At 39.5% G+C, this 11,574-nt stretch overlaps 1 protein-coding gene across 3 annotated transcripts in view; it reads right to left on the reverse strand.

Annotated features, from left to right (window-relative positions):
• Window positions 1-257: 257 nt before the first annotated feature.
• zeb1b (zinc finger E-box binding homeobox 1b) overlaps window positions 258-11,574 on the reverse strand; it is an 82,254-nt gene continuing 70,937 nt past the window's right edge. For all 3 annotated transcript variants that reach the window (XM_055175346.2, XM_055175347.2, XM_055175348.2), the window contains exons 3-8: window positions 10,959-11,114; window positions 9,148-9,350; window positions 8,094-8,205; window positions 6,096-7,720; window positions 4,525-4,705; window positions 258-2,946 (exon numbers count right to left, since the gene is read on the reverse strand). In XM_055175346.2, the coding sequence (XP_055031321.2) occupies window positions 2,231-2,946; window positions 4,525-4,705; window positions 6,096-7,720; window positions 8,094-8,205; window positions 9,148-9,350; window positions 10,959-11,114 (2,993 nt within the window). In that variant the 3' untranslated portion in view covers window positions 258-2,230. The remainder of the gene's footprint in view (window positions 2,947-4,524; window positions 4,706-6,095; window positions 7,721-8,093; window positions 8,206-9,147; window positions 9,351-10,958; window positions 11,115-11,574) is intronic.

Genomic DNA, 11,574 nt, shown 5'->3' on the forward strand with positions numbered 1-11,574 from the left:
TTTGCAAAATGACTTAAAAACTCTGTTTATGCACCTTGGCCAGTAGATGAGCATGCAGATTTTTTTCAGAGAATTTGTTGCATTAAAAATTCATGCAAATCAAGCAGATCCAAAGATATAATCATAATGCAACCTACAAGCTTTTGCATTATGTGACCAAATCAGAAAAACATATTTTCTCTCTTTATACACATTTCATTTTACATAATCAAAACAATCTGATTATTATTATTAGGAAAGACTGTAGACCTGAGAGCTGCATGTTGAATTCTTGATTTTTTTTTATTGTGAGATGGGGATTCATTAAAAAAACAAAATAAAACAGTCAAACAAATGCTATCACTAAAAAGGGTTAAAACAGGGACATATAAAAGACTTTGTTGCCTTCATTTAGACAGAGTTATAAATTGGCACAAAAAAAAACAAGACAGACAGACAGACATTTATGATGTTTTGGCTTTGTTAGAAGGGCAGCACAGTTTCATGGTTAAAGACAATTTTTCGATACAACAGCAAAGACTCATGCGTGTATAGCATACGTTTAGATTTCAGAAGTTCAGTAGCTTCAAAGTATAGTGGGGTAAAAGACAGTAACATTATAAAGTGAATGATATGAAAAAGGTAACATTAGGGGTGTTTATTTTTTTTCAAACAATGCATTGAAAATTTGAAAATAATACTTTTTTCTGTTTTAAAACACTTTGAAATGCTAGAGTTTCTTCCCCAGCTTTGAATTCATTTATCTTCGAAATTATTCTTCATACTAAAATATATTATTGTATTAATACAAACTACAGTATTGTACACTACACTGTGTAATAAATAACCATAAAGAAAATACAAAAATAAGACACATAAATATAAAAGGTCTCTAAAACTAAAAATGTAAAGTTATACTGGTGAGGGATGGGAGGGTAATACTGCCTTTACTGGAAAAACCTTACGTGACATTCACTGAAAACAACAACAACAACAACAAAACAACTTCAATACAAATGAGACAAAAATTAATACTGACAGGTAAAAAGGCCGAACGAAAAGAAACAAAAAACACTAAAGTGAATTCTTCATTGATCATATCTGCCTACGTTTGTTACCTGAAGAAAAAGTGTCGTGCAGCTAAAGATAACAAGATAAACAAGTGCACCAAACAGGGGAAAAGAACTTCATTTTTCTCCTCTTTGTTCATTGATCGTCTTTCCTGAATTTTTGATGCAGTATAGTCCTTTTACTGAATTGATCAAAAAAAAGAGGCAGTCTTGTCCTTTAATCAGGACTAGTGGTTTAAATGCAGGGTTCCAAAATTTTGCTACCAAAATTGCTGCCGTCACAGCAACGGCACAGCACTGTTCAATGGCACTTCCAACATGCGTGTTTTTGCATAAAGGTGGATGGGTGGGTGATTACTAAGGTTTATCTCTCATATCTCGGTTTGCAAAAAATTCATTTGGACTTCTCAATGGCCAGCCCTGCCACCCCCACCACGACCACGTTAATCCGTTTACATTTAAGGCTCACGATCCACCTTGAAACGAGACACATGTTGTGCCAGCGATCGCCGGCGTGGCAATGGGTACTTTATCTGGGGTGCTAATACTGGAAGGTAGACATTAAACAACACAAGGCCCACATAGGTGTTCCATAGGTAAACTGGGAATATGGTAGTGCACAGGATTCATTTCTTTCAAATGCAAGAAAATACTGAGTTTTGTTCATTGGCAATAAAAACGTATAGAAATCTCTCTCTCCCAACTGTACACATCTTTCAAGGGTAATCCGAGAGTGACACAAAATTAGTAATACTGATAAAAGAAATTGACCCAAGGCGTTTTAGTAATAAAACATTATTAGCCAAAACATGTCTAGCTTTCTGTCCATATATGCGTCATTTTCTTTTTTTTTCTTTTTTTCGTTAAACTTTGCATTTATACAAACCATACTCAAACACTGAAAATCACCTTTATGTGGAAAAAGTAACTATTTTGTATTTATCAGGCACACCTGGGGATTTTATACACAGTAGTGGGCTTAAATGCAGCGTAAGAGCTATCAAGCTCTCTTCTTTTCTCTTTCTTTCTTTCTTTCCTCTCAACTATTCTTCCATCATAAACACACAGTCAGTTCTCAGGAAGAAAGAGAAAAATTGTCTTTTTGTTCCTTCAAATTAGTAACGTTGTAAAACAATGTTGTAAGGAATAAAAGGTCTTAAAAACACATTTGTGGTTTCTCTTCATTTCACGTCTCCGTTTATAGTGGGTGTCTTTCCTTCATTTTCACTGTCTTTCTTATCCGCCAGGTTCTCCTTCAACTCCTCGCCTCGTTCTGACGTTTCCTTCATATGTGTGTCCATTATCGCCTCCTCCTCCTCCTTTTCTGCAGTCCGTTCTTCATCTCCGTTTTCCTCCTCACATTCGTCCTGCATCACCACGACTTTCAGCATCTGTCCGTCTTTATCTCCTTCACTGTCACCTTCATCTTGACCCTCACCTTGTTCCGTCTCATCCATCCTCTCTTCATCTGCTCCCATGTCCTCCTCGTCTCCTTCGTCTCCAATCTTCACAACCTGAATCTCATCTTCATCCACTAGACTCCCTGAACCCATCTCATCCTCTTCTTCGCTCTCATCTTCTCTGGTGCTACTCCCTCGCTCATCCGAGTCCAGGTGGGAGGGGGGCGAGGTCGCCGCGCTGCCCATCCGAGGCTGCTCTTCGCCGCCGTTGTCCTCTTCCTCGACCCCCTGGCTCAACTCTTGACCCTGAGCCTCTTTCTTACAGTAGGAGTAACGGTGATTCATGTGTTGCGAGTAGGAGCCGGAGTGAGAGAAGCGTTTGCCGCATTTGTCACACTGGTAGGGTTTTTCACCGGAGTGCAGGCGCAGGTGCTCGATCAGGTGGTGCTTGTGTTTGAAGGCTTTACTGCAGATCCCACATTCATGAGGCCTCTTACCTGGAAGAAATAAAGGAGATTGGGTCTATTAGTAACTATCTTGGAGCACTTTTGTCATTCAGGGCTTTTGTCATTCAGGGCTTAGTTAACTTCAAATTCAAGGACTTTCCAGGTCCAATACCCTCAAATTCAAGGACTAAATGTGGGGACACATTTCAAGTGAGAGCAAGGTTACATCGTGTTTCCTTTTAAGATATATTGTTACAGTTCCCTTTCGAGGGAACTCGTGCTGCATCACTGCGGTGACACTTTGGGGACGCCTCCAGGGGTAAGTGCTTCTAAATGTGTATATCAAATTTAACCAATGGTGAGGCTTAACGACAAAGACAAGGTGAAGCGGGAGCCAGGAAGTATATTGCTATCTGAAATATTGCCAAAGACGGAGTTGCAGGGACCCAGGAAGTATGGCAAGGGAGACGCAGCGTCTCGTTCCCTTCTCAGAGAACAAGCACTTTCAATGACCTGTATATATGTATGTATATTTTCAAAAACTTCACTGGGACTTGAATTTCCCCCCCAGATTCATAAACTTTCAAGGTTTCAAGGACCCGTGGGAACCCTGGTCATTTTATAACCACAATACACAACAATAAAGAGAGTAAAACTTTGAATGTAACCAGATTGTAAAGGATAGTATCAACACTATCTAAAGATCTAAAAAAATGTTGTGTCCAATTGTGGAAAGATAATGTATATTTTCAATAAGCACTCTACAACTGCGACTCTGTCTAAATTGCTTTGTTATATAAATGAATAGTTATTGTATAAATGTAAACATTGAATCGGTTGACGCAATAAACAATGACTGTACTTTAACATCTCACAGCCTTTGCATGTTCTCTAAAGTCCCTACACGTGCTTACAAAATCACACATCTCAACGCATGAAGTTTCCAGTTCTTGTAATAATGCGGCGCTAGAAAATCCCCCCACACCCAGTATTCACCCCTGAATCTTTCAAGCATTAAGCATTGCGTTACATGTTGTTATGTATCCATGGACAATCAAACCAAACAATGAATCAAAACAAGCTGTGGTGCACAAGACAAGCCAGGTCCACCAAGTGCTGGGAGTTTATAAACTGGATTTAGAGGAAAAGACGGTCGAATTTGTAGTTCAGGGCGTAGTGATGTCATTTGGATGAGAGCTGCTTGCTTTTGGCCAGGTATCTTAACAGTGAGAGGTGACCGTCTCTTGGCTTTCCGAGTTTCTCATGTCGTTCGAGTAGAAGAAAAAGGAGGTGGAGTGTAAATTACTAACAGAGGACTGATGCAACAGCCTGGGTTTGGTGTGAGAAGGTAATGTATTTGGCCAGCGGATAAGGGAAAATAAGTTACCGCACCCTCCCGCACGTGTAATTTAACAGCGGTTGGAACTTTCTTAAAATTCTGTTCTGCTCCTTGTGTAATAGGTAAAATTGCTGCAATACAATGTACTCTGTCATGATTTCCCCTTCAATATCATTTTAAGTCATATTTCTGCGAATGCCCAGCAGATTACTGATGGGGGAACATTAAAGACGGCCTTAACTAGTGGCTATTTTCTTAATGGTTATAGTATGCGTGTGTCAGGGACTTACCTGTATGTTCGTATTTATGGCGGAGCAGTGAGCTGCTCTTCTGGAAGATTTTGTCGCACAGGTCACAGGCGTACAGGCCACTTTCTGTCCTTTTCATCTTCTTCCTCGTAGGCCCTGAGTCGGAGTCCGTCTGTTCTTCCAACGTTGAAGTGACCTCTGACCCCATCTCCTGTTTCTCCTCCTTAATTTACATGTAGCCACAAACAAAGAGAAAAAAGATCAACATTTTAAATAACCAAGGTTCTGTAAGTTAGGTAAGTATCAAAACTTCAAAGAGTGGAGTAGACTACAGAGTAAGGTAGTCTAGGTATACGTACATGAGTAGTTACACGAATAAATATGGTGGCACCAAATAAAATGTGCCAATTTTTAAGCAGATTAAAATGAGAACTATATTGTATGGCCGAAAAGCACTTAGTACAACTTCCGCGTGCAGTAACATCATCGCTCTTCACTACTCCCCCCACAGCACTCTCCTGAAGTTGAGGTAATTTTTATCCGCTTAAAAAATCGCCACGTTTTATTTGTGCCACCATACTTACTCGTGTAACATTCTTTAAATAGGGAAAACATGGAAGTGTTTGGTGGTTTCTAAATTAATCCCTGTTTAGATCCTAAGAAATGAATGGGGCTAGGCTAAATGCTGACGTATTCACGACGCGCTGTACAAAGATTAAGTGCACACATTGAAAAAAGATGGGTATGTATTAGTTCATCTGGGTTGAGGTGCATAGTGGAGTGTTGAGAAACTGTGGTGTTTTCCTTTAAACTAAAATATCCTTTCAGTTTACAGTGTTAGATTTGTGGCTGCATTTGAAGTTCTTTTCACTTCACGCTAAAGTCAACATGTGCGTTAGAGCCGGGTTAAAAGTTTTGAAAGCTTGTGGTCTTTTAAGAATAGATCTGAATTGCCCTGGTAAAGGCAAAAAACAAGACGTTTGAGGATTCTGGCTAGAAGGGATACAGCAAATGCTGAAATCTTGTGAGATTTTGGGTTAAGGGTTATGTTTGGGTGTAGGATTAGGATGAAAACAGTGATTCTGGCTAGATGGGATACAACTACAGCCTAAATCCCATAAAATCTTGGGTATACGGTTAGGTTTGGGGGAAGGATAAGGATAAAAAATATCTGGCGAGATTTCAGTGCTTTCTCTTTCCCTTCTAGTCACTGGGTGTTTCTCCATGTCAAGGAAAGATCCTCGGCAGCCAGAATTTCGAGGATGCTACGTCATCAACATCCGTCAAAGGACTGTTCCAATGTCGAGGATCCTCGGAATTCCAACCAAGGACTGAGTCCTTCGTTCGAAAAATATCCTAAAGGATCCATATGTGTATCCTTCGCGCTCTCAAAACACCCACAATCCTATGCGCGTAACGCCGAAAGCACACCTTTTTACTGACGTAATGACGTGCACTTTCTAGCCTGTTCCATTTACGTATTCTCCAAATTCTAAAGATGAGCCTCGCCTAGCCTCTGAAGGAAGTGACTTGGAAAGACCAGTCCTGCCAAGGAAGTATCCTTGACATTGAGAAACAGCCACAACCACTTTCGAGATAACATGCAACCTCACCTTGATGCCATTGACCTGCAGTATATTCTTCTGCGGCGTATCGGTCCCTGCAGGGCTAGACGATGTAGTGGTGTAACTGTAGGCTAGCTGAGGGATCAGGATGGTCTGTTTAGTGGTGGTAATTGCACGTAGACATTGTCCTTGTCCCTGGTCAGTGATAGCCACTAGTGTGGGCAGTTGAGTGGTCATGATGTTTATGGGATTGGCACTTGGTTGGCTGGCATATATGGCAGCATTGAGCAGTTCCTTCTTTGTGCAAGTCAAATTCAGTGGCTCCTCTTGAGCCGAGTAAACAGTGTTTGCGTGCCCGCTAGCCCCGGTAGGCGAAGCAGCGGATTTTGGTAGCGACAGATCGAGGGGTCCCTCGCCTTCCTCATTAGTCCTGGCTGGGACAGGTCCATCAGCGGACAGGTTTAGTGGTGAAGGGGATGCAGGGACGCTCTCAGTTCCATTCATTCCAGCATCTTTGCCTTGTGTTGGGCTACAACACTCCCTCTCCTCTGGTTCCTCTGTATTCATTTGCTCATCTGGCTCTGGCCTGGGTGATACCCCGTTAGTCCCATCCAGTTCCGCAGGACTGGTCTGCTCATCTTCAGCCAGGGGTGAAGAGGGGTCTACAGAGATCTGTCCCAACTGCATCTTCTCAAACCATTTCTTCACCACCTCTGCTGGAAGACTGACTGATTCGGATATCTTTGCCAGCTCCTCCTTCGTGGGCTCATTATTTAAGGCAAAATAAGCCTTAAGCAAGGAAAGAAGGTTCTTCAGTGGAGGCTGCCCAGGACATAGTCCATCTTCTATGTCCATCTTCCCATCAAGACTTTTCCCATTAACCCTATGTCCATCTTTACCACAGTGTTTATGCGTTGTGTCATCAAGTAACATGCTCTTCTCATCCACAGTGATGGTTTTGTCCCTATTTGTCTTAACTGTCAGGTCCTCTGGCAGCTTCTGTGCCTTACAGACCTCAGAAGTTTCTTTCTTGGGACTCTGCAGGACTGCTTGGGCCTGTGAAGGGTCTAGGCTGTAGTTGATGATGATCTTGGCATTGCCATCCTGGTCCAGGATGGGAAGACTAATGGCTTGGATAACTTGCTGGGTGGCCTGAATCCCCGTCCCTGTTTGCTGCCCCTTGGCCTGGGTGCTTTCCAGCACTTGCCTGATGACGTTCCCGTCCACCGCCACCTTCAGCATGTTCTGCAAGTCCCCCAGGTTGATGCTGATAGGGGAAACCAGGCCTACTGTTGGGAGCACAACAGCCTGCACGGCACCCGCGGCCCCACCCTGGAATATGCCATTTACCCCTCTTGCAGATGGAGCCACCACCACAGGCTTGTACTCAAAGTCAATGGGCTCAGACTTAATCTGTGTCAAAGGGAGCTGCTCCTGAAGGGGTTTGCTGTTGTCTAGTTTGTCTCTGATTTGGGCACGTGCTGTAGGGGAAGAGGTCGGCAGGGACGGGGAAGAGCACTGTGGGGTCTTTGCTACCCCAGTGGCGGGAGGGGGCCGTGGCCGCCCATTCACTGAGATTAGGCCAATGCACTTCTTACTGCTGATGTGAGAACTGTAGGAGCCAGAATGAGAGAATCGTTTCTTGCAGTTGGAGCATTCATAAGGCTTTTCTCCTACATAATCACAAAAAAAAACATCAGGCACAAAGAATAGGCACTTCACAAATAAATACCTTAACTGTTTATGACAGTTGTTTGTTGCAGATGTGTGTTGATCAAAAGAAGGTTGGGAAATGTCTTCAAGCACTTTAAAGTAGACACTTCAAAGCTTATAGTCACCTTCATGTTGCTAATCATCAAAAAATATTTTTCAAACAATAAAGCCAACAAAAACATCATGCAATGTTTAAAAGTCAAACTCTTAGCAAACCTTTGATCTGACTAAATATCTGAAGTAGTTAAAGATGTAACTGGCCTACAAGTTTGTAAAGTGCACAAATGCATGCTTGCAAACACACACATGGGAATATACAAACTCAGTTCTTACCACTGTGGATGCGCAGGTGTTCTTTCAGGTGGTGTTTGTATTTAAAGGCTTTGCCACATTCAGTGCATTTAAACTTTCGATTTCCTCCTCCACCTGACTGAGTAACATGTCGCTAAAAAATGTCAGAGAGAAATGGTGTGTTATACTCGAGTGAACTGCTGCACTGATGTTCATTTGTTTTGTAAAATCTCATCAAAAATGGTTAATTATTAACTTCCTTACATAAAAAGACTTAGAGTATTAATAGTTTAATGTCAACAAACATTTTCCTCCGGTTTCACAGACAATGCTTAAGGCTAGTCCTAGACTAAAACGCAAGTTTGAGCTGTCTCAATTGATAATAACTTGCATACAGTAGATATTAAAATACAGATATTAAAATATGCCAGTGGCATTGATTTGTCTTAAGATACACACCAGTGACGCCTTTTTTGTAAGGCATGTTTATTAAAGATGGCTTTAACTAAGCCTTGTCTGTGAAACCAGGCCTTTAAAAATTGTATAGCTCGTACTAACACCAAATACCGGTCTACAGGGTTTGCATAAGCATTTGAATATTAGCCATGTGTGAAATCCAACTATTTTCAGTTTTGCCTATAATATGTTTTTCCTCCACTGATTTCTGATAAACCACATTTAGTAGATGCTTTATCCAAAGCAAACAAAGGATAGGACAATAAACTAAACTGTAAATAAATAAATAAACAAACGAATACTATGGAAGTAAAACTGTGACTTTGGATTTTGAATTCTAATTCTTAGCACTGAATTTTTTACATCGAATTTTTAACACTTAATTTTATTTCGCATCTAAATCAGACTTTGAATTTTAAAAGCCATCAAATTTCTAGCCCTGTTTTTTTGTCTATGACATTTTTTCAATGTTTTAAAAAAATTCAGTGTAAAAATTCAATATCTCAAAAGATTCAGTGTAAAAAAATTTGATGTCTCAAAAACTTCTGTGCAAAATAATTAGAATTCAAAATCCAAAGGCACAGTTTTACTTCCATAGAATACAATATACCAATTCACATAAAAAACTTTTTCAGATTACCTGTTCTCTGCCATTTTTGTGTGCGGTCATGTGTCTGTCCAGCTGTGCGCGGTAGGCAAAGGTGTAGCTGCACAGAGAGCAGCTGAAGTTGTCCTCGCTTTTCTCGTGTCTGTATTTAATGTGTTCCTTCAGCGAGGTGTAACGCTTGTAACCACGAGAGCAATACGGACAGGTGAGGAGCTGAGAGAACGAGTCTGGCGTGCCTTGAAAAGAGACAGCAATAGAGAAGGAAGACTATTACAGATGAGTACAGGAAGAAAGACTGAGCATTGTGTTTGCGTTCATTTTTAACTTCTTTCAATGCCTTTTTTTCTTTTCCTTCTATTCTTATATATAAGTCAATATCCAATAAATGATTTATATATAATAAATCCATTCACTAACAATGGAGAATAAAATAAAAATTAAAGTAAAAAGACAATAAAATGACACAAACAAAAGTTTATTTATATACACAGTATACACAGTAGTGTGCAAAAGTCTTAATCCACCACCACCAGACTTGTTATTTTAGACGTTTTAATGTTCATCCATATTTAGTTTTCAATCTATTTTATGAAGATACAAAGAGAAAATACATGAAATATGTACAAAAAATGTATATATTTTCAGGTCTAAATCTTTAGGCATCGTCAGTGTTTAGTGTGACCTCTCTTGGCACTAAACACATCTTGAGCGTTTTTGAGCAGAATTAAATAAAAATACAAATTTCTTTAAAATTAGAAATTAGGATTTCATTTTATTTAGGTTTAAGAGATCCTGCAGTTTCCTGCTATTGCTCAAGTGGAAGAGGGAGTTTACCCTAAAAACTTGACACTATGTTTACATTTTTATACAGTTTTTAATACTATATACACAATTCCTGTATTTTCTGGATGTATTCTATTAAAGAGACGGGGAAACAATTATATATGATCACTATAACATTGCAAAAACAACAAATCTAATTCTGGCATGGTGGTTTAAGACTTTTGCACACTAGTACTGTAAATATATATTTATTTATATAGAAAAATAATAACATGAATAACCAATTTATGCCATAATTTAAGAAAAGAAAATGCATATGGTTAGGGCCAAAGGAAATTTGAAACTAAATGTTAACAGAATAATAAATGTATAATAATAATATTGATAATTTATTAAAAGATGTGCTACATTGCAATTATTGAGATCTTTCTTGCCTAAACAGGGAACGAGAGACACCTTAAATGGGTTTCGTTCCAAGTCTCACACAGGTAACACATTACCTGTTAACAGGTAATCTATTAACCTTCTCCCTCCGGTCAGGTGAAACGCTCTCTCTCTCTCAAACACACAGCAACAGGACGTGAGAAAGTACTTTAGGTATGGCAGATTTGCTCAGGTGTTACAGGTGTAATAGAAATAGTAGTTTCAGGGTCAGTAGTGCTAAAATAAAGTCTGGTCAAGTTGTCCATTGAGATTACAAAGAAAGGTCTATACAAAAGAATGTATGAACTCTATCCAAAACAACAGATTACATCTGACTTAATTCATAACACACAAACAATGCTACGGTTTGTATGTCTTTATTCCAAACATGGTGCAAACATTCACAGTGTAGCTTTGGGAAAAGTAAGTATGCCCTGTAAAGCACTTGGCATTCACGTGAACCATTGCTTAATGTGACGCATACCTTCAACAAAAGAGATTTCAGAACAGCTAAGATTATGAATCATTGACTTCTATTGTAAATCCAAATGTTCCTGTAGTTTTTCCTAATGTTGTACTAAGTGGGGATTCTTACAGTAAATATACCGTAATAGTGTTTACAGTGTATGTGTGTGTGCCATTTTCATCATGTCCGCTTGTCTCTGGCGTTCCCTGTCGTGGTTCGTCGTCTGGTGCCTCTGGGAAAATGACGGCAGTGTCCCCTTGCTGGAGCATCTCCTCAACCAAAGCATCTCTGCTCCTCTCATCTTCATCTGACATGCACTCCTCTTTCACTGCAACACATGAAAATTGGTTGTATAATTTACTGTACAAATATAAAGGATGAGTAATTTAAACAGAGGAGACAACAATGGGATATCATTTTGATGACTCGCTATGCAACAGTAGGTGAGGCTGTGAGCAATTGTGAGGAAAATTTTTCTTTCATAACTCACAGACTACTACAAATTTACGTTCAATTACTTGCAATAAGAAACATTATTTATATGTGCTATTAATAGACTTAATATGAAGATATTTAATTTTTATAAGACATCAGAGGAATAAAAATTGTCCCTGTGATAAAGGACAACTGCAACGCTTAAGCAATAAATATTTCACTATTAATTCACAATATCTAAATTAAGATCAAAACCCCAAGTAATAATATCATTGCTTTAATGGGACATTTTTTTAAGACTTTTTTAAGATGTCAAATTAATCTTTGGTGTCGCCAGAGTACGTATGTTAAGT

This window comes from Misgurnus anguillicaudatus, chromosome 4 (genome assembly GCF_027580225.2).
Source record: "Misgurnus anguillicaudatus chromosome 4, ASM2758022v2, whole genome shotgun sequence".
NCBI lineage: Eukaryota > Metazoa > Chordata > Actinopteri > Cypriniformes > Cobitidae > Misgurnus > Misgurnus anguillicaudatus.